The 23,303-nt window shown below is 35.8% G+C and overlaps 1 protein-coding gene across 1 annotated transcript; it reads left to right on the top strand.

The window, feature by feature from the left end:
• The first annotated feature begins 9,749 nt into the window (after positions 1-9,749).
• On the top strand, positions 9,750-19,799 carry LOC120518877. Its single transcript, XM_039741882.1, has 10 exons — positions 9,750-9,961; positions 10,677-10,869; positions 10,957-11,007; positions 12,729-12,821; positions 12,943-13,035; positions 15,301-15,399; positions 15,634-15,952; positions 18,140-18,208; positions 18,367-18,438; positions 18,537-19,799. The coding sequence occupies exons 2-10, from the start codon at positions 10,714-10,716 to the stop codon at positions 18,749-18,751; spliced, it is 1,167 nt and encodes a 388-aa protein (XP_039597816.1). The 5' UTR covers positions 9,750-9,961; positions 10,677-10,713; the 3' UTR covers positions 18,752-19,799.
• The last annotated feature ends 3,504 nt before the right edge of the window (positions 19,800-23,303 follow it).

The following is a 23,303-nucleotide window of genomic DNA, read 5'->3' as shown; positions in this document are numbered from 1 at the left end:
AGTGAGTATTTGATAGTGGGTTTTGAAATATTAAGCAATTGCTCATGTATATACATTATTAATAATAAATATAAAACAAAGCAATCATTAATCAAATAATGTAGTTTTCAACACCTGTTAATCAGTATGCAGTATAGGGATTTGTTTCTAGATGGCTTTCTTATGTTTTTAATAGGTGAGCGAGGAGATGCTTCAAAACTGTTCTGAGTCATCAGATTCCAGTATGAACCACAGCGATGATGACTACATTCCTAAGTCATCAGAAGAGAGTAGTCCAGACTGCAGTAGTGACTGCTTATCAGCACACATGAATGACAAAATAGATAAAGATGAGAAATCCTCTGCGTCATGTTCCACGTGTGATAGAACTGTACCTGATTCCAGTGTTTCAGACTCTGAAATTAAAGAATATGATCCAGTATCTGTAAAGGCAGTTTCTGTAAAACCGTGGAAGAAGAGTATATGACAAAAACATTTTGCCTTTTCTGTGGTAAGTCCTATGCAAAATTGCCAGGCATATTGAACAAATTCATCGCAATGAGACTGAAGTTGCTAAAGCTCTCCAGTTTCCAAGAAAATCAAAAGAAAGAAGACTTCAAATAGATCTTCTTGAAACAGAGGCAATTTTGCTCACAATGTGGAAGTTTTAAAATGGGGAAAGGAATGCTCGTACCTCGAAGACAACCTAGAAATTGTTTGCCATCTAACGATTTTATGCATTGTTTAAATTGTCAGGGTTTTTATTTAAGAAACAATCTTTGGCGACACATGAAACATTGCAAGCTTAGAAAACATGACCAACCAAAACCTGGAAAAATAGGGTCCAGTCTTTGTGTGCATTTGCTGAACCTGTGCCTCCTGGTGTTGACAGTGGCCTTTGGAAGCTAATGAGTGAAATGATACAAGACAACATTTCACTTGTAGTCAAGAAGGATCCCTGCATTTTACAAATAGCACGACATCTCTTTAACAGGCTCGGTTCAGACATATCTAAAAATGAATACATTCGTCAGAAGCTTAGAGAGCTTGGTCGTTTGTTGTTATGTGCAAGACAAATAACACCATTGCAAAATATGAGAGACTTCATAATTCCATGTAACTTTCCACATGTAGTAACAGCAGTGAAATGTGTTGCTGGGTACAACCAGGAGAGTGGCACAATGAAAACTCCTTCATTAGCACTGAAGCTTGGCCACAGCCTTCAGAAAATAGCCAATATAGTGGAAGCCCAGGCAATGGTAGAAGGAAATGAAATGATGGAAAAAAATGCTCAAAGCTTCCAAAAATGTATGAAACCCAGTGGAATGAGCTAATTTCATCTGTAGCCCTAAGATGTTTGAGAGAGTCAAAGTGGAATGCACCTCAGCTTTTGCCTTTTACGAAGATGTGAAAAAAATGCATTTGTATCTTGATGACAAACAAGAAGAAAATTACAAAAATCTTCTAGCTGAGGCCTCTGCAAGAAACTGGGCAAACCTTGCAAAAGTCACTTTAACACAAATTATTTTGTTTAATCGCAGAAGAGAAGGAGAAGTTTCCAGAATGCTTCTAAATACCTTTTTGTTAAGAGATGTATCAGATTTGCATGGAGATGTTGCTCTTGCTCTTTCAGAACTAGAGCAAAAGCTTTGCCATCACTTTATCAGAATTGAAATTAAAGGCAAGCGTGGAAGGAAGGTTCCTATACTGCTGTCCCCAGCAATGCACAGAGCAATGAAGTTGCTTGCAGAAAAAAGAGAAGTATGTGGTGTGCCATGTGACAACAACTATATGTTTGCAAGACCTTGGCTCTATCTCATTTTCGTGGATCTGATTGTATTCGACTTTTTGCCAAAGAATGTGGAGCAAAAAGTCCTAAAACACTTTCATCAACCAAACTCCGAAAACACGTGGCAACTCTGTCAAAAGTTCTTAACTTGAACGATACAGAATTGGATCAACTGGCTGATTTCCTTGGGCATGACATTAGAGTACACAGGCAATACTATCGTCTCCCAGAAGGCACTTTGCAGTTGGCTAAGATCAGCAAAATTCTCTTAGCTCTTGAAACTGGGCGCCTTGGAGAGTTTAAAGGAAAAATCTGGAGGATATCACCATTGATCCAACTGGTAATGACCATTTTCTTTCTCTCTATCTGCCTTAGTGTATACATATGCATAGCCAAACTTGGCATACTGCATAGCAAAGACAACAGCTGTAAATGTAAAAATAGTTATGAATTTTGGCAGATGTGTCATGTTTGACATGACAAGGGCACCTCCTCCTTTCCACCTCCACTTTGGGTATACAAAAATGTTCCAAAATGTATGATTTTGAAGTATGCCTCACATGCTGATAATTTAGTGTACTGTAGAAACCCACTTTTTCAATAAAGACAGACATACTCTGAAATTAACCTAATCTAATGGCCCTGGTCCACTTGAAGTGAACAATATTTAGATAGATAGATAGAAATACCAAACTATTCAAACATGAATATGTTCATAATTACATTCCTAACTAGTAGACATCTCTACCAGAATTCCTGAGCCAGTTTTATTTTTGTAAGCATTTACTTTCCTTCTTAGTATTCAAAGTTCAGTTTTGTATTTGACTATCGTGTATAGTGATGTATTTAAAAGTAGCTCCTATTTTTTTCTTTGACTTTTATTAAAAGATCTTTTTTTACTGTAGAAAAAGTAGTGATTGAAAATGAAACATCAGAAAGTGAGGAAGAATTGAGTGATCATGAAGGTGATGCAGGTAAGCTGTTGTACATTTTACCTTACTTTGTAAATCCATTGGTGTTAAAGTTTATGGCTTTCTAACTATTTCTAAAATAATTTGACAAAATTTTGTTTAATTGATTAGGTTAAATAATTCTTGAAATTTTGTAACATAATTGGTTATGTTGTGTTTAGAAATGCAAGTAAAGCAGATGAAACGAGCACATGGCGAAGTTCAGGAAACAAAAGTTAACAGTGTTTGCCAAGGTGAGTACACATCAGTGCTACAATAAAGATTATTTTTTTAACTAAGCTATACAGAAGTTTATGTTCTGCTAATTGGAATTTTGTGGTGCAATTTTTAGGTCGTAAACGAGTGAAGAGGACAATGTGGAAAGAAGAAGAAAGAAGAGCAGTGGAAAAACATTTGGCCAAATTTATAAATATATGTAAAGTGCCAGGAAAGAGAGAGTGTGAGGCCTGCATCCAAAATGAACCACAAGCTCTCAAAAATAGAGATTGGCTGGGTGTGAAATTCTATATAAAAAACCGAATTACCTCACTGAAGAGAAAGGTTTAAAACAAGTGTTTCCATTATCAATGCTGTTCATTTAAAGTTTAGTTATGGGAAATAATTTAATCAGTTTACATTAGGTCTTTTCATGGTATTTGAAAGCAACAGTTCCACAAAGCCAGTTACTTGTTTGCTCTTTAATAATTTGTATTTCATACGTTTATATGCACTTACATAAAGATATACACACGGTTATTTACAGGCTATTTCAATCAAGGACAGTGACTCTAACTTGTGTGGTGCCACCAGGAGACTTGGGCCTTGGTAGCTTTACTCAGGGTAGAAAGCACTGGTGTTGGGTTACTGATTTAAAAGAATTACCAGTAGTGAATCAGAGTAATTATTTCATACTGCAAACTTATAATACAGAAAACCTGCAATATTTACTGATTCCGTACACATTAATTTTAAATTAAATTGCTTCTTCATAACATACAATTTGATCACACGTTTACAAATATTGCAGTACTCATTAATTCAGATCAATTACAAATATATTTGAGCAATTACAGCTGAAGCTAAGATGTCTTGAAATAGTGAAATCTAAATATTTCTGGATCAAGCAAGTGTCAAATATCTGAAATGGGAGGTAATTCCAAAACAAATTAGCTTCAAGGTCATCGTGCTGTTTTACACTTAGATTTGGCTTTGTTATGATGACATTGTTTTAGGTTCAGTTATGTATGTTTATTGCATATTTAGTATAATGTGAGCAATGTTCTGGCTGAAAGAATATTGTGAACTTGAGTCTGGGTGCTCAGTTTTAATATTTGTTACTAAGAGGTGATGTAACTCAAATATAATGTGTACAGAAGCCAGTAAATATTGTAATTTTTAATATTCATCAGTTGCTTTTTTGCTTACATTGATAAATGAACGTTTAATTAGATGCTTTGGATTAATGTTTTAATTACTTTTTCATAATTAGTACACTGGAGTTGTCAATGTAGAGATGTTTCACAATGGAATACTGTATGCATGGAAGGCTATTCTTCAAAGCCAAGTAGTAACAGTGAACCTTAGCCAGGATGAAGGTGCATTTTTATTTTTCTCATTAAAAAAAGGTTAATTTATAAAAAGTTTTATTTTATTTATATATATATATATATATATATATATATATATATATATATATATATATATATATATATATATATATATATATATATATATATATATATATATATATATATATATATATATATATATATATATATATATATATATATATATATATATATTATTTATATATATATATATATATATATATATTATTTATATATATATATATATATATATATATATATATATATATATATATATACACAAAAAGTAACAGATGCTGCAGATGGGCTAGCATCCCAGCCAGGATGGGTGTGGGTCTCCTACCTGATTGGTGAGGCTTGTATGTTTGAGCAGCCTGGAGTAATTTGAATCTTTACTGGGATAGATGATGTTCCATTATCTGGGCAGGAGGCCTTCATGGATGGATGGTGTGGATGGAGGCACACCCTGGCCAGGGTAGTTTCTGCTTCCATTCCAGGTCAGTAGGACTTAGTGGAAGGGTGGAGGAGTCTGTCTCTCAATGCAGTGTGCTACCCAAGTCCCAAGTGGATACATCCCTCTTTAGGGCCATCCCATGTGTGCATCTATGGGACTGCTTGGGAGTTGTAGTACCTGATGGGCATCTCTGCTATAATATTGACTGCTGTAAGGATGTTCCGTCTGTAGAATAGGTATGTCCTTCCTGAGTAGCTCTCCATGGCGGCTGCCAAAATCATAGCAGGGCTGCCAATCGGGACTACGATTCTTGGGCAGCCCTACAAGTGCACACGTGGGAGTCCCTACAGATGGATGTCACCACCTGGTGCTAGGGGCACACAGCCCAGAGGTAGTCTCCTGTATCCTTCCCTTAAGTCCTCCTGACCGGAAAGTGAAGCAGCAACCATCCTGGGCGGAATGTGCCGCACCATTCAGCCATGAAGGCTTTCCAGTTAGTAAAGGGAATACAATCTATCCCAGCAGGGATTCCAGTCGCTCCAGGCTACTTATCCATACAGGCCTCCTGGCTGGTTCATCTGTCTCATATGTTAAAATATAAAGCTAATATATTAATATAGATATAAATAAATTAGTATGACATTTACATTTTATTCATTGAACAGATTACCTGTCATTTGTAAAGAAAATCACTGTGAACATGTTGGTTAGACTCGCATACAGTACAAGCCTCTGATCTGATGTACCAGTCTTATTACAGTGGTATCATTTCTTCTAACTCTCAAATAATGTAAATAATGTAAATTAAATTTACTCAATGTTTTACAACATGCTTCCTCAGTTTATATGTTAAGATGTTTATGTAGTGTTTTTTGTGAGACTGATTTATTTAATAAAATAAAATTTAAAACGTTCTCCAAGACTTTTATTTTGTTTAACATACACATTCCACTGCTAATGTCAATAATGTCTTGGACAGAACTGTTCAGTGCTGGTGTCCAGTTGTTGGCAAGGGCAAGAGAGTTTATAAGGTAGATTTTGCTTTTGTGTGTAAAACTAGAGAATTCTGTGTGGCATAAAATTCACAGTTTATATTTAACTACAGTTTATCTGTTGAATGAATCTTTATTTCAGTTGAATTCAACTTGTGGGGGGTTGTGAATGCAATAAGATGCATCTTTTGTTTTTATTCTCCCATGTCCTGTTTCAGAGCTTTGTGAAAATCAACTGTCAAAAGTTTTAGTAGATAGCTGTACATTTGCACAAAGTGTCAATGTGGCCTGATGGACCACGCTTAAAATGGTCCTTTATATGCCAGAAGATCAACAATGCCATCTGCATTTTTGTGTTTTGTTAGCTTCAAGCTTCTTTTATATTAACTTCTTGATGAGGACTTGAGTTTAAGATTCATAAAACAGACGTCACTGAGGGCAATATTTCTTAAAGAATTCAATGCTGATTCATAGTAGAAATTCTAGGTGTAAACATTAATAATATGGACAGGTTTGTGTCTCTTGTGCTGTGCTTGTTTGTTTGTTGATTAATGATAGTCAATGAATTGGAGATGTTACATTCAGAACAAGTATTGTATTCAAATTTTCATTTAAAATTGCTAAAGACCTAACAGGTGTTGAACTGAATAATATCTGGCAATCTACAATTAAGTTAATTTCTTATTCGCACACTATTGAAGTGCTTCACAAGTATAACATGATCGTGCTAATGTTTCTTTTGGCCTCAGTAAACATCTCTCAAATAGGGAGATTTTTCAGACAGAGCCATGGTTTATTTATTTGTGCAAATTTGTGGCTTAATCAATGAGATTAATGAGAGTGATCATCTTTTGAAAACAGTAAAAAAAAGTGCATTATATTATTTTTAGTTTCAAATTAATTGTCTGAATATTATGACTGAATTGAAAGTGGTGGTTGTTTACAGTACTGACTTGATTTTTAATCTTCATTTAATAGCACGTGCTTGTTCAACAAATACACCAATCAAAAGCTATTAAAGCTACTGAGAGGTGAAGGGATGGGAGAAATTATCAAGGGATGTGATACACTAGGCAGCAAATGAACAGTCAGTTCTTGAAGGTGATGTGGTAGAAACAGCAAAAGAGGGCAAGCGTAAGGATCTGAGAAACTCTGACAAGGGCTACGTTGGGATGGATAGATGACTGGGACAGGGAATCTGCCTTCACTCTCTTCTTAACCTCTCTTCCACACTCCCCATTACTCTGTACTGTTGATCCCAAGTATTTAAACTCATCCACCTTCACCAACTCTACTCCGTCATCCTCACCATTCCACTGACCTCCCTCTCATTCACACACATGTATTCTGTCTTGGTGGTCCTGCTGACCTTCATTCCTCTCCTCTCATATCTCCACCTCTCCAGGTCCTCTCCTCATCCTGCTCCCTACTATCACTACAGACCGCAATGTCATCAGCAAACATCATAGTCCATGAGGACTCCTGTCTAATCTCGTCTGTCAACCTGTCCATCACCATTGCAAATAAGAAGGGTTTAATTAATGAATGTTGTAACTGATTGGTGTAAAAGATGGTTTTTCACAAATTTCATTTTGTTATCTTACGTGAGCTTTATATTATGGACAGCTATCCTTTATTCTTTTCTTCTATTTACCTTGACCTTGAAATTTAAACAATTGTGAAATTCACCCTGGTGGGATGGGCTGAAGGTGTATCATTTTATGTTAGTGAAGCAAAAAATAAAAGAACAGAATATGGGATTAAAATTGACATCTAGAATTGGTATGGAGGCTATAGTGCTGAAATCGTATTAAATGTGATATTGAAATTAAAAACAGAGCCACCTTTCCATAGTTAATTACAGTCTGTTTTCTAGTATTCTCTAGATTCACAGTTTCGATTGGTTTTTCAATAACTTTGTTATGGTTTAAAATGATGACTGCAGTTTCATTTTCTATTAGAGCTACTGAACACTTGGCTGTTTGGTCATTACGATATTATACATGTGGTAAAAGTGAAAGAAAACTTTTAAGCCTATTTTGTACCTTGTTTATTCAGAGTTGATAAAGTTAGGAAAGGCAGCAAAAATAAACTGAATTAGGAATTAAAAATGTTACTATGGAATAAATGTTCAATAATTTGAATTTGCAGTAAGTACAAACAAACACATTGGATGTGTGCATAATCACAGAACTGTTGAGACAAAGGAATTTTTTTTGTTTTATTTCAACTACACTGGCATGAGTGGTGGGCAGTACTTAAATAGCCATATAATTATATAAAATTAACCAGGCCATAAGTTTGAGAAAATATAAGATAACAAATACATACTGTATGAAAATGTCAGAAGTAAATTGAACTATAATCTTGCACAGATTCAAAAGGAAAAATAAAATAATTATGGGAAATGGTTTCAGATATTTGGAACAAATTTTTACCTATAATTTAAAGGATAATTTTAAACTGCATGTTTAATATACATTTCTAAGAAATCAAAAGCATGCTCACATATCTGTAAAGGAACAATTATTTACTATAGTGTGTTTATATCTGACAAAATGCATATGTAAATCAGTGTCCCCAATATGCAAGTTGTCCCCATACAGTGGTCGATTCTGAGTGATTGTGCGTGTATTCCATTGTCCTAGCTTTACATAAATACCTGAACATGTCCTCATAAGTCGGTAAAAGTCAATTTGTCCATGAATTTTATTTAGGGAATTTAAAATGCTCAGCATACCTAGAATAAAGCTTTAATATATGTAATTTAACAGGCTAGACCTAGCAGTCTTCAGAATGTGCTGTCCCCACAAATCATGATCCAGTCATGTGTCCTCATTATGTAGACTTTACAAGTATGTGTGTGTGTGTGTGTGTGTGTGTGTGTGTGTGTGTGTGTGTGTGTGTCTGTTTGTGTGTGTGTGTGTGTGTGTGTGTGTGTGTGTCTGTGTGTGTGTGTGTGTGTGTGTGTGTGTGTGTGTGTGTGTGTGTGTGTGTGTGTGTGTGTGTGTGTGTGTGTGTGTGTGTGTGTGTGTGTGTGTGTGTGTGTGTGTGTGTGTGTGTGTGTGTGTGTGTGTGTGTGTGTGTGTGTGTGTGCATTGCTATCTGAATGGGGACATACGCCTGACTGCACACCAACACAGTGAGGACCTCTGACCAAGTGGGGACCAAAAATGAGGTCCCCATAATTCTGCCCATTATAATTAATGCAAAATTGCTTCCTAAGGTGTGTACCATCAAAATCTACCATGACCCCAAAATTCATATTTCAATGAGTAAAATTTGTGTGTGTGTTTTGCCGCTGGATGCTCACAGTGTGTAAAACCCCCTACAGACACTTTGCGGTACTGCAGTGTGTTTTGGGGCTGGATGCTCACAGTTTTTAAAACCCCCTACAGACACTTTGCAGTACTGCAGGGTTAAGCACACTTTTGGTCACATGGCAGCAACACCGGATGTTCCCATTAGGTGCGTGCATATGGAGGAAAGATTGAAAGCCCGAAAGGATAAATCACAAACTGTTAAAAAAGGTAAACAGTGTTTTAATAAATGTTATGCTAGAGTAAGTAGTTAATCGTTGTTATTATTATTATTAGCCAATGAAGATGACGTTTTATCTATTTAAAGCTTTGTTTGAATAAAAGTTTGTCAGGGTATGTTGTGTTTGTTGGTTTTTAAGAAGACCCTGCTTGACTATTTTTATATGCCAGCTTTATTATGCATTTAATTTTAAAACACAAATTATGCGTGTTTATATTCGGGAGTTTACATGTATATGTGTACATATATGTGTATATATACATAGAGAAAGAGAGAGAGAGACATATGTTGAAAATGAGAAGACAACGAATAAATCCGGAAAGCGAGGCTATTCGGTATGTGAGGTCATCTTCGGACAAATGCGGTTTGGAAATTAAATGTATCAGTTCAGAGAAAGGTAAGTTGTTTATAACCAATTTATTTTCTTAAATTATTAACATCGCATTTATATTAGCGAAGTACGTTTCACATACTCGGTCGTTCGCAGGACGTGGAGTTTTTGCGGTGGATGCATTGGAAAAGGGTGACTTTGTGGCCGAGTACCGCGGTCAACTAATAAACGGAGCTGAAAGCGAGAGGAGGAGGCGAGTGTACCATCCTGCCGCTGCTGTCTTTCTTTTCGACTTTAAATGGAATAGGAAAAGCTGGTGGTGAGCTGTATTTATTTTTCAAATTTATGGTGAAAGTGTACTACGGTCTGTTCGAAGTTAATATTGCAATAGTTAACAAAACGTCAGAATGAAAGTAAACGGCAGAAAAAAGTAATACTACCAGACAGTATAATCAGGTTTCCCTGTCTCCGAATAAAAAATAAATGCTTAATAAAATACTTTATGATATATACAACAAATTTGCTTTAACATAAAAAAACCGGTATAATAATGACCTGATCGCGTACGTGTAATGCAGATATGCTGTCTGAAGTGGCGGGACTCCTGGAGAAGCAGCTCCGAGATCCGCGTTCTCAGACACCGCAGTTAGTAAGCACTTTATTTAATGGAATCAGCCACCTGCTTCGACTCTCTGTCCGCCCTTCTCTGCCTTAGAGGCAGTTCATATGCCCACTGTCCACCTGCCCTGTGAGACACGGTAGCGGCCGCACACTCGGGCAGATGGACTGTAGCAGCCTGGAAACGTGTCTGAAGTGCTTCAAGTGCTCTGTCTGCAACATAGCGATCGCGGAGCTGCTTTTATGTCAGTTTCTCAAGGTAGTCCTTTCCACGTAAGTGAGGAGCTTGCCCTCTCAGGCTCAGACCCAGATGTGCTACACGATTATTTCCACGGAACACTACTCATTCTAATACATGAGGCAAATTGGCTGTGTGTAATCTTTATGTATGTATTTAAACTGCACTGCTGTTACAGCATTGATGGAGCCAAAGATGATGGCTCTGTTGGAAGAATGATAAATGACAACCACAAAAGTCCAAACTGCAAAATCAAGAAACTGGCAGTAGATGGAATGCCACACCTCTGCCTGTTTGCTTTAAGAGATATTCTTCCTGGTGAAGAAATCACATACAGCTATGGAGATGGACCATGGCCTTGGAGAAAACAGGTAAGAACTGTAGTCTTTATTTATGTATTTAGGATTAGTTTAGGTTGTTGTCACCTGTGAAGTAATTATTTTTGTGTTTGTATGCAGGGAAAAGAAAAAGCCACTATTGTGTCATCACCATTACAGACAAATGACAAGGTAACTAAATCTACATTATTAATCTATACAGGCATTTTATTTTAATAAATTAAGACAGTTTTTCCCAAACTCGGTCCTGGGGACCCCCGTGGCTGCAGCTTCTGTTTTAATTAAACTCCTGGACTAATTAAGTGAACTGATATTTCCCAAGTTCTGTGTTTAGGGAACAATACAGAAATTAGAAAAATAAGTTTGCTAAAAAAAAATATTAAAATGTACCAAGCAGTTATATAGGAATAATGTATTTTTTCTTTTTAACAGTGTTTTCATCGTGATTTTCATTCTACTTTTCCAGGTGTTCTAATTGTTTTATTTATCCACTATTTAATAATTATACTAATTAGTAGGTCTGACTTTAAAGTAGTTGCAGCCTTTGATTATTCCGTGTTGTTTGCCTGGGTGTCTGCTCTGCTCATTTTAAATTGTCATTATTAAGATACAACGAAGGAGGAAAAACTGCACAGATAAAGGGCAAAGTATAATGAAATCAACAAAAGAGAGTTAAGCATTTAAATATATCATAAAAGCAGAAATATTTTTAAATGTAAAAATCATGCTGCTTTGCTTTTCAAATGTCGAATAAAAAAAAAATACCAGCTAATTAAATGAGCTCAGTGTTATCACTTATTAGGAGTGTGGTTGGAACAAAACCTGCAGTCACAGGGGGTCCCCAGGGCCGAGTTTGGGAAAAACTGAATTAAGATATTATTAAAGAAGTACCAATAGTACACAGTATACATGCATTGCAATTTGTTACATTGCCTGAGTCTATATACTTTATTGCACTATTTTTAGATAATAAAGCTGTGTGATTGGAAGTGGAAATATATTTTTATATGATAATAAATTTAAGAAACACAAATATAGTGCCACAATTTCAATTAAAGGTATGAAAATGGATGGTGTACACTTAATTATAGGAAACTAAGAGAGGAAAGAATAAATATATGGTAAAATCGTTAATTGCAGACTCATTGTAAAGATTTTCCTAAACAAGAACATATTAGTATTCATTAGCATAATTTTGATATTTGCACTATAAATTTTCAGAAAACATACACAGTGTATGACTTAGTGAAACTTGTTTCCAACTTTTGTAGCACATAAACAATTCTGAATGAAACATGTGACAGAGAGAAAAATTAAGTGCACACACCAAAAGAATAAATGTTGTTTAAAGAGGAAGAAAAAGTATGGCTATCGTTTTGTGATATCATGTAAATCATGCAAAATGTACAACCATCTACAAGACCTAGAAACCCAGAAACTATTCAAGTAACTGAAAAGTTACTTAATTTTTTATATGAACAATTTAGGCTTTTTTGAAGTTAAACATATTCATTGTAATAGGCTACTTTTTGGATTATGTAAAATATAAATTAACCCATATGAAATAACATTTCATGTACATACCATATAGTGCATATAGAAATGTGACTACTGCTGATTCAGAGTGCAATTTTTGAATCACAGTATCTTTGAATGAGAATTAGGTATTATAAGGAACGGTCAAGTCCTATCAAAGGTTTACTTTGGGCATTCATACAGTATTTATGACAAAATATATTTTAAAAATCCAACAAAGGTTTTAACATCTTTCATCAAGTGGGAAACCAGTAAGTTCATTTTAGTATTAGAAGTATTATTATTGCATGTAAGACTGGAAAGTGATAACAGCATACCTGCCTTTATTATGCATTTGATCAATATTCTGTTTTTAGGGCACTGGGGAAAGGGATGTTGCCCAAAGCCAGATCTTGGCTCAACAGCCTACACTGGCACAAGTAAAAGGCACTCTTGCTATTGATGAACAGGTACAATTCTTTATAGCCTTAAACGTTTATTATTAGACAAATACTTTACATCACTTAATGGTAAAATGTTATATATTATCCATTTTTTTCACTAATCATTTAATTATTTTTGCCTTCTCAGAACCCTGATGGAAGAGAGAAGACCCTCAGTCATAGCTTAGCTGAAAAGACTTCTGAACCTCAAGAGAAAGAAGCAGTTATTACTAATGAGCAGGTACAGTTTTTTTACTTAATTTGCAAATATAACTAGAAATACACAGTATATATCTTTTAATGGCAAGATGTCTTATTTTGCTTTTAAATTTTAATCTGCTACAGTTTATTTCACAAAGCTGTTTTGTTTAAAAATTATATAGTCATTACACATAAGATCAGTTAACTACATTCCTCACTTGCTTTATGTTCACATGATGAGAGTGATCTGAAATATATCTGAATCCTCACAGGAACTGTGTCATTGTTATGCATTTCTTACTGCCCACCCTACTTCACTGAGGTCCCCCTAATGAAAATGACCTGAAGTATGTGTGAGAGTCCCCATAAGGGCAGTTAGTGAAGATGGGGTTACTTGTGCTACCATCCCCCACTTGCTTTAGGTCTACACAATTGTTGTGACTTGAAATGTGTGTGAGTCCCCACTAGGTTACTTAGTGATGATGGGGTTTCTTGTGCCACTGTCTACCCACTTAGTTTAGGTCCACACAGTGTTTGTGACATGGAATGTGTGTGAGTTCCCACAAGGACAGCGTCTTGTGTTTTAAATCCTAAAATATCTTTTTACTTCACTGAGGTCCCCTTAATGAAAATGACCTGGAATGTATTAGAGTCCCCATAAGGGCAGTTATTGAAGATGGGGTTACTTGTGCTACCATCCCCGCTTGCTTTAGGTCCACACAATGGTTGTGACTTGAAATGTGTGTGAGTCCCCACTAGGTTACTTAGTGATGATGGGGTTTCTTGTGCCACTGTCTACCCACTTAGTTTAGGTCCACACAGTGTTTGTGACATGAAATGTGTGTGAGTTCCCACAAGGACAGCGTCTTGTGTTTTAAATCCTAAAATATCTTTTTACTTCACTGAGGTCCCCTTAATGAAAATGACCTGGAATGTGTGAGAGTCCCCATAAGGGCAGTTATTGAAGATGGGGTTACTTGTGCTACCATCCCCCACTTGCTTTAGGTCCACACAATGGTCGTGATTTGAAATGTGTGTGAGTCCCCACTAGGTTACTTAGTGATGATGGGGTTTCTTGTGCCACTGTCTACCCACTTAGTTTAGGTCCACACAGTGTTTGTGACATGAAATGTGTGTGAGTTCCCACAAGGACAGCGTCTTGTGTTTTAAATCCTAAAATATCTTTTTACTTCACTGAGGTCCCCTTAATGAAAATGACCTGGAATGTGTGAGAGTCCCCATAAGGGCAGTTATTGAAGATGGGGTTACTTGTTCTACCATCCCCCACTTGCTTTAGGTCCACACAATGGTCGTGATTTGAAATGTGTGTGAGTCCCCACTAGGTTACTTAGTGATGATGGGGTTTCTTGTGCCACTGTCTACCCACTTAGTTTAGGTCCACACAGTGTTTGTGACATGGAATGTGTGTGAGTTCCCACAAGGACAGCGTCTTGTGTTTTAAATCCTAAAATATCTTTTTACTTCACTGAGGTCCCCTTAATGAAAATGACCTGGAATGTGTGAAAGTCCCCATAAGGGCAGTTATTGAAGATGGGGTTACTTGTGCTACCATCCCCCACTTGCTTTAGGTCCACACAATGGTTGTGACTTGAAATGTGTGTGAGTCCCCACTAGGTTAGTTAGTGATGATGGGGTTTCTTGTGCCACTGTCCACCCACTTAGTTTAGGTCCACACAGTGTTTGTGACCTGAAATATGTGTCAGACCCCACAAGTATAGCTACATAAAAGATAGATTAACTCCTGCTCACCCCTTACTCTATGTCCCCACAGTGAATGTGAACTGAAGTATATGCAAGTTCTCACTAGGATTGTTGGTGGTGCTTCAGTACTTCTACCTCACTCAAATTCATTTAGGTCGCCATAATAAAAATCAACTGCTATAAATGCTAGTTCTAATAATTATAGTTAATGAAGAAAAGTTGACTCTCCTGTATGTGTTGCACTTATTCTTAAGACCTAATGAACTGTTGTCTTGTCTCCATATTCAATATTCAAGATTTGGCCTGAAAAATGTATTAAGCATAATCTCATTTAATTTACATTATGTACAGCATAATGTAAAATCTGGTATTCTGTTATCCCTGTAATTGCCTATAACGACACTTAACACTTATTTGAGCAGAAAGTATTTGATTGTAACTGGCCTTTGCAAAGTGTAAAAGTAAAAAGCAACAATGATAGCAATAGTAGGAATATTGCTACTATTGCTAATAACAACAGTAATAATACTAACACATCGTAATGTGTGTCAAACGAATATGACACCCAATTATATTTTTACAGACTGAAGACAACAGTGGATCTGACACTGAACCAGTTTCTTTAGAAAAGAGAGAGCTTGACTGTACTGTGCCAAAACTTAAGCGCTCTGACAGTGTTATTGTAAGTTATACCTCAATGGCATAAACTTTATAATTCAATATTTTCACTATAAAAATAACAGTGAGTATTTGATAGTGGGTTTTGAAATATTAAGCAATTGCTCATGTATATACATTATTAATAATAAATATAAAACAAAGCAATCATTAATCAAATAATGTAGTTTTCAACACCTGTTAATCAGTATGCAGTATAGGGATTTGTTTCTAGATGGCTTTCTTATGTTTTTAATAGGTGAGCGAGGAGATGCTTCAAAACTGTTCTGAGTCATCAGATTCCAGTATGAACCACAGCGATGATGACTACATTCCTAAGTCATCAGAAGAGAGTAGTCCAGACTGCAGTAGTGACTGCTTATCAGCACACATGAATGACAAAATAGATAAAGATGAGAAATCCTCTGCGTCATGTTCCACGTGTGATAGAACTGTACCTGATTCCAGTGTTTCAGACTCTGAAATTAAAGAATATGATCCAGTATCTGTAAAGGCAGTTTCTGTAAAAACCGGTGGAAGAAGAGTATATGACAAAAAACATTTTTGCCTTTTCTGTGGTAAGTCCTATGCAAAAATTGCCAGGCATATTGAACAAATTCATCGCAATGAGACTGAAGTTGCTAAAGCTCTCCAGTTTCCAAGAAAATCAAAAGAAAGAAGACTTCAAATAGATCTTCTTCAAACAGAGGCAATTTTGCTCACAATGTGGAAGTTTTAAAATGGGGAAAGGAATGCTCGTACCTCGAAGACAACCTAGAAATTGTTTGCCATCTAACGATTTTATGCATTGTTTAAATTGTCAGGGTTTTTATTTAAGAAACAATCTTTGGCGACACATGAAACATTGCAAGCTTAGAAAACATGACCAACCAAAACCTGGAAAAAATAGGGTCCAGTCTTTGTGTGCATTTGCTGAACCTGTGCCTCCTGGTGTTGACAGTGGCCTTTGGAAGCTAATGAGTGAAATGATACAAGACAACATTTCACTTGTAGTCAAGAAGGATCCCTGCATTTTACAAATAGCACGACATCTCTTTAACAGGCTCGGTTCAGACATATCTAAAAATGAATACATTCGTCAGAAGCTTAGAGAGCTTGGTCGTTTGTTGTTATGTGCAAGACAAATAACACCATTGCAAAATATGAGAGACTTCATAATTCCATGTAACTTTCCACATGTAGTAACAGCAGTGAAATGTGTTGCTGGGTACAACCAGGAGAGTGGCACAATGAAAACTCCTTCATTAGCACTGAAGCTTGGCCACAGCCTTCAGAAAATAGCCAATATAGTGGAAGCCCAGGCAATGGTAGAAGGAAATGAAATGATGGAAAAAAATGCTCAAAGCTTCCAAAAATTTATGAAACCCAGTGGAATGAGCTAATTTCATCTGTAGCCCTAAGATGTTTGAGAGAGTCAAAGTGGAATGCACCTCAGCTTTTGCCTTTTACCGAAGATGTGAAAAAAATGCATTTGTATCTTGATGACAAACAAGAAGAAAATTACAAAAATCTTCTAGCTGAGGCCTCTGCAAGAAACTGGGCAAACCTTGCAAAAGTCACTTTAACACAAATTATTTTGTTTAATCGCAGAAGAGAAGGAGAAGTTTCCAGAATGCTTCTAAATACCTTTTTGTTAAGAGATGTATCAGATTTGCATGGAGATGTTGCTCTTGCTCTTTCAGAACTAGAGCAAAAGCTTTGCCATCACTTTATCAGAATTGAAATTAAAGGCAAGCGTGGAAGGAAGGTTCCTATACTGCTGTCCCCAGCAATGCACAGAGCAATGAAGTTGCTTGCAGAAAAAAGAGAAGTATGTGGTGTGCCATGTGACAACAACTATATGTTTGCAAGACCTTCGGCTCTATCTCATTTTCGTGGATCTGATTGTATTCGACTTTTTGCCAAAGAATGTGGAGCAAAAAGTCCTAAAACACTTTCATCAACCAAACTCCGAAAACACGTGGCAACTCTGTCAAAAGTTCTTAACTTGAACGATACAGAATTGGATCAACTGGCTGATTTCCTTGGGCATGACATTAGAGTACACAGGCAATACTATCGTCTCCCAGAAGGCACTTTGCAGTTGGCTAAGATCAGCAAAATTCTCTTAGCTCTTGAAACTGGGCGCCTTGGAGAGTTTAAAGGAAAAATCTGGAGGATATCACCATTGATCCAACTGGTAATGACCATTTTCTTTCTCTCTATCTGCCTTAGTGTATACATATGCATAGCCAAACTTGGCATACTGCATAGCAAAGACAACAGCTGTAAATGTAAAAATAGTTATGAATTTTGGCAGATGTGTCATGTTTGACATGACAAGGGCACCTCCTCCTTTCCACCTCCACTTTGGGTATACAAAAATGTTCCAAAATGTATGATTTTGAAGTATGCCTCACATGCTGATAATTTAGTGTACTGTAGAAACCCACTTTTTCAATAAAGACAGACATACTCTGAAATTAACCTAATCTAATGGCCCTGGTCCACTTGAAGTGAACAATATTTAGATAGATAGATAGAAATACCAAACTATTCAAACATGAATATGTTCATAATTACATTCCTAACTAGTAGACATCTCTACCAGAATTCCTGAGCCAGTTTTATTTTTGTAAGCATTTACTTTCCTTCTTAGTATTCAAAGTTCAGTTTTGTATTTGACTATCGTGTATAGTGATGTATTTAAAAGTAGCTCCTATTTTTTTCTTTGACTTTTATTAAAAGATCTTTTTTTACTGTAGAAAAAGTAGTGATTGAAAATGAAACATCAGAAAGTGAGGAAGAATTGAGTGATCATGAAGGTGATGCAGGTAAGCTATTGTACATTTTACCTTACTTTGTAAATCCATTGGTGTTAAAGTTTATGGCTTTCTAACTATTTCTAAAATAATTTGACAAAATTTTGTTTAATTGATTAGGTTAAATAATTCTTGAAATTTTGTAACATAATTGGTTATGTTGTGTTTAGAAATGCAAGTAAAGCAGATGAAACGAGCACATGGCGAAGTTCAGGAAACAAAAGTTAACAGTGTTTGCCAAGGTGAGTACACATCAGTGCTACAATAAAGATTATTTTTTTAACTAAGCTATACAGAAGTTTATGTTCTGCTAATTGGAATTTTGTGGTGCAATTTTTAGGTCGTAAACGAGTGAAGAGGACAATGTGGAAAGAAGAAGAAAGAAGAGCAGTGGAAAAACATTTGGCCAAATTTATAAATATATGTAAAGTGCCAGGAAAGAGAGAGTGTGAGGCCTGCATCCAAAATGAACCACAAGCTCTCAAAAATAGAGATTGGCTGGGTGTGAAATTCTATATAAAAAACCGAATTACCTCACTGAAGAGAAAGGTTTAAAACAAGTGTTTCCATTATCAATGCTGTTCATTTAAAGTTTAGTTATGGGAAATAATTTAATCAGTTTACATTAGGTCTTTTCATGGTATTTGAAAGCAACAGTTCCACAAAGCCAGTTACTTGTTTGCTCTTTAATAATTTGTATTTCATACGTTTATATGCACTTACATAAAGATATACACACGGTTATTTACAGGCTATTTCAATCAAGGACAGTGACTCTAACTTGTGTGGTGCCACCAGGAGACTTGGGCCTTGGTAGCTTTACTCAGGGTAGAAAGCACTGGTGTTGGGTTACTGATTTAAAAGAATTACCAGTAGTGAATCAGAGTAATTATTTCATACTGCAAACTTATAATACAGAAAACCTGCAATATTTACTGATTCCGTACACATTAATTTTAAATTAAATTGCTTCTTCATAACATACAATTTGATCACACGTTTACAAATATTGCAGTACTCATTAATTCAGATCAATTACAAATATATTTGAGCAATTACAGCTGAAGCTAAGATGTCTTGAAATAGTGAAATCTAAATATTTCTGGATCAAGCAAGTGTCAAATATCTGAAATGGGAGGTAATTCCAAAACAAATTAGCTTCAAGGTCATCGTGCTGTTTTACACTTAGATTTGGCTTTGTTATGATGACATTGTTTTAGGTTCAGTTATGTATGTTTATTGCATATTTAGTATAATGTGAGCAATGTTCTGGCTGAAAGAATATTGTGAACTTGAGTCTGGGTGCTCAGTTTTAATATTTGTTACTAAGAGGTGATGTAACTCAAATATAATGTGTACAGAAGCCAGTAAATATTGTAATTTTTAATATTCATCAGTTGCTTTTTTGCTTACATTGATAAATGAACGTTTAATTAGATGCTTTGGATTAATGTTTTAATTACTTTTTCATAATTAGTACACTGGAGTTGTCAATGTAGAGATGTTTCACAATGGAATACTGTATGCATGGAAGGCTATTCTTCAAAGCCAAGTAGTAACAGTGAACCTTAGCCAGGATGAAGGTGCATTTTTATTTTTCTCATTAAAAAGGTTAATTTATAAAAGTTTTATTTTATTTATATATATATATATATATATATGTATATATATATATATATATATATATATATATATATATGTATATATATATATATATATATATATATATATATATATATATATATATGTATATATATATATATATATATATATATATATATATATATATATGTATATATATATATATATATATATATATATATATATATATATATATATATATATATATATATATATATATATATATATATATATATATATATATATATACACAAAAAGTAACAGATGCTGCAGATGGGCTAGCATCCCAGCCAGGATGGGTGTGGGTCTCCTACCTGATTGGTGAGGCTTGTATGTTTGAGCAGCCTGGAGTAATTTGAATCTTTACTGGGATAGATGATGTTCCATTATCTGGGCAGGAGGCCTTCATGGATGGATGGTGTGGATGGAGGCACACCCTGGCCAGGGTAGTTTCTGCTTCCATTCCAGGTCAGTAGGACTTAGTGGAAGGGTGGAGGAGTCTGTCTCTCAATGCAGTGTGCTACCCAAGTCCCAAGTGGATACATCCCTCTTTAGGGCCATCCCATGTGTGCATCTATGGGACTGCTTGGGAGTTGTAGTACCTGATGGGCATCTCTGCTATAATATTGACTGCTGTAAGGATGTTCCGTCTGTAGAATAGGTATGTCCTTCCTGAGTAGCTCTCCATGGCGGCTGCCAAAATCATAGCAGGGCTGCCAATCGGGACTACGATTCTTGGGCAGCCCTACAAGTGCACACGTGGGAGTCCCTACAGATGGATGTCACCACCTGGTGCTAGGGGCACACAGCCCAGAGAGGTAGTCTCCTGTATCCTTCCCTTAAGTCCTCCTGACCGGAAAGTGAAGCAGCAACCATCCTGGGCGGAATGTGCCGCACCATTCAGCCATGAAGGCTTTCCAGTTAGTAAAGGGAATACAATCTATCCCAGCAGGGATTCCAGTCGCTCCAGGCTACTTATCCATACAGGCCTCCTGGCTGGTTCATCTGTCTCATATGTTAAAATATAAAGCTAATATATTAATATAGATATAAATAAATTAGTATGACATTTTCATTTTATTCATTGAACAGATTACCTGTCATTTGTAAAGAAAATCACTGTGAACATGTTGGTTAGACTCGCATACAGTACAAGCCTCTGATCTGATGTACCAGTCTTATTACAGTGGTATCATTTCTTCTAACTCTCAAATAATGTAAATAATGTAAATTAAATTTACTCAATGTTTTACAACATGCTTCCTCAGTTTATATGTTAAGATGTTTATGTAGTGTTTTTTGTGAGACTGATTTATTTAATAAAATAAAATTTAAAACGTTCTCCAAGACTTTTATTTTGTTTAACATACACATTCCACTGCTAATGTCAATAATGTCTTGGACAGAACTGTTCAGTGCTGGTGTCCAGTTGTTGGCAAGGGCAAGAGAGTTTATAAGGTAGATTTAGCTTTTGTGTGTAAAACTAGAGAATTCTGTGTGGCATAAAATTCACAGTTTATATTTAACTACAGTTTATCTGTTGAATGAATCTTTATTTCAGTTGAACTCAACTTGTGGGGGGTTGTGAATGCAATAAGATGCATCTTTTGTTTTATATTCTCCCATGTCCTGTTTCAGAGCTTTGTGAAAATCAACTGTCAAAAGTTTTAGTAGATAGCTGTACATTTGCACAAAGTGTCAATGTGGCCTGATGGACCACGCTTAAAATGGTCCTTTATATGCCAGAAGATCAACAATGCCATCTGCATTTTTTGTGTTTTGTTAGCTTCAAGCTTCTTTTATATTAACTTCTTGATGAGGACTTGAGTTTAAGATTCATAAAACAGACGTCACTGAGGGCAATATTTCTTAAAGAATTCAATGCTGATTCATAGTAGAAATTCTAGGTGTAAACATTAATAATATGGACAGGTTTGTGTCTCTTGTGCTGTGCTTGTTTGTTTGTTGATTAATGATAGTCAATGAATTGGAGATGTTACATTCAGAACAAGTATTGTATTCAAATTTTCATTTAAAATTGCTAAAGACCTAACAGGTGTTGAACTGAATAATATCTGGCAATCTACAATTAAGTTAATTTCTTATTCGCACACTATTGAAGTGCTTCACAAGTATAACATGATCGTGCTAATGTTTCTTTTGGCCTCAGTAAACATCTCTCAAATAGGGAGATTTTTCAGACAGAGCCATGGTTTATTTATTTGTGCAAATTTGTGGCTTAATCAATGAGATTAATGAGAGTGATCATCTTTTTGAAAACAGTAAAAAAAAAAAGTGCATTATATTATTTTTAGTTTCAAATTAATTGTCTGAATATTATGACTGAATTGAAAGTGGTGGTTGTTTACAGTACTGACTTGATTTTTAATCTTCATTTAATAGCACGTGCTTGTTCAACAAATACACCAATCAAAAGCTATTAAAGCTACTGAGAGGTGAAGGGATGGGAGAAATTATCAAGGGATGTGATACACTAGGCAGCAAATGAACAGTCAGTTCTTGAAGGTGATGTGGTAGAAACAGCAAAAGAGGGCAAGCGTAAGGATCTGAGAAACTCTGACAAGGGCTACGTTGGGATGGATAGATGACTGGGACAGAGAATCTGCCTTCACTCTCTTCTTAACCTCTCTTCCACACTCCCCATTACTCTGTACTGTTGATCCCAAGTATTTAAACTCATCCACCTTCACCAACTCTACTCCGTCATCCTCACCATTCCACTGACCTCCCTCTCATTCACACACATGTATTCTGTCTTGGTGGTCCTGCTGACCTTCATTCCTCTCCTCTCATATCTCCACCTCTCCAGGTCCTCTCCTCATCCTGCTCCCTACTATCACTACAGACCGCAATGTCATCAGCAAACATCATAGTCCATGAGGACTCCTGTCTAATCTCGTCTGTCAACCTGTCCATCACCATTGCAAATAAGAAGGGTTTAATTAATGAATGTTGTAACTGATTGGTGTAAAAGATGGTTTTTCACAAATTTCATTTTGTTATCTTACGTGAGCTTTATATTATGGACAGCTATCCTTTATTCTTTTCTTCTATTTACCTTGACCTTGAAATTTAAACAATTGTGAAATTCACCCTGGTGGGATGGGCTGAAGGTGTATCATTTTATGTTAGTGAAGCAAAAAATAAAAGAACAGAATATGGGATTAAAATTGACATCTAGAATTGGTATGGAGGCTATAGTGCTGAAATCGTATTAAATGTGATATTGAAATTAAAAACAGAGCCACCTTTCCATAGTTAATTACAGTGTGTTTTTGTAGTATTCTCTAGATTCACAGTTTCGATTGGTTTTTCAATAACTTTGTTATGGTTTAAAATGATGACTGCAGTTTCATTTTCTATTAGAGCTACTGAACACTTGGCTGTTTGGTCATTACGATATTATACATGTGGTAAAAGTGAAAGAAAACTTTTAAGCCTATTT

This window comes from Polypterus senegalus, chromosome 18, assembly GCF_016835505.1.
Source record: "Polypterus senegalus isolate Bchr_013 chromosome 18, ASM1683550v1, whole genome shotgun sequence".
Taxonomy (NCBI): domain Eukaryota; kingdom Metazoa; phylum Chordata; class Cladistia; order Polypteriformes; family Polypteridae; genus Polypterus; species Polypterus senegalus.
This window is presented reverse-complemented; position numbering and strand designations above follow the sequence as displayed.

What these genes read in the sequence shown, in the direction of transcription:
- LOC120518877 (XM_039741882.1), top strand. Translation starts at nt 10,714, where the DNA reads ATGATAAATGACAACCACAAAAGTCCAAACTGCAAAATCAAGAAACTG. An exon ending in CATTACAGACAAATGACAAG is followed by an intron (nt 11,008 to 12,728) that starts GTAACTAAATCT and finishes TTCTGTTTTTAG; the next exon opens with GGCACTGGGGAAAGGGATGT. An exon ending in AGTTAACAGTGTTTGCCAAG is followed by an intron (nt 18,439 to 18,536) that starts GTGAGTACACAT and finishes TGCAATTTTTAG; the next exon opens with GTCGTAAACGAGTGAAGAGG.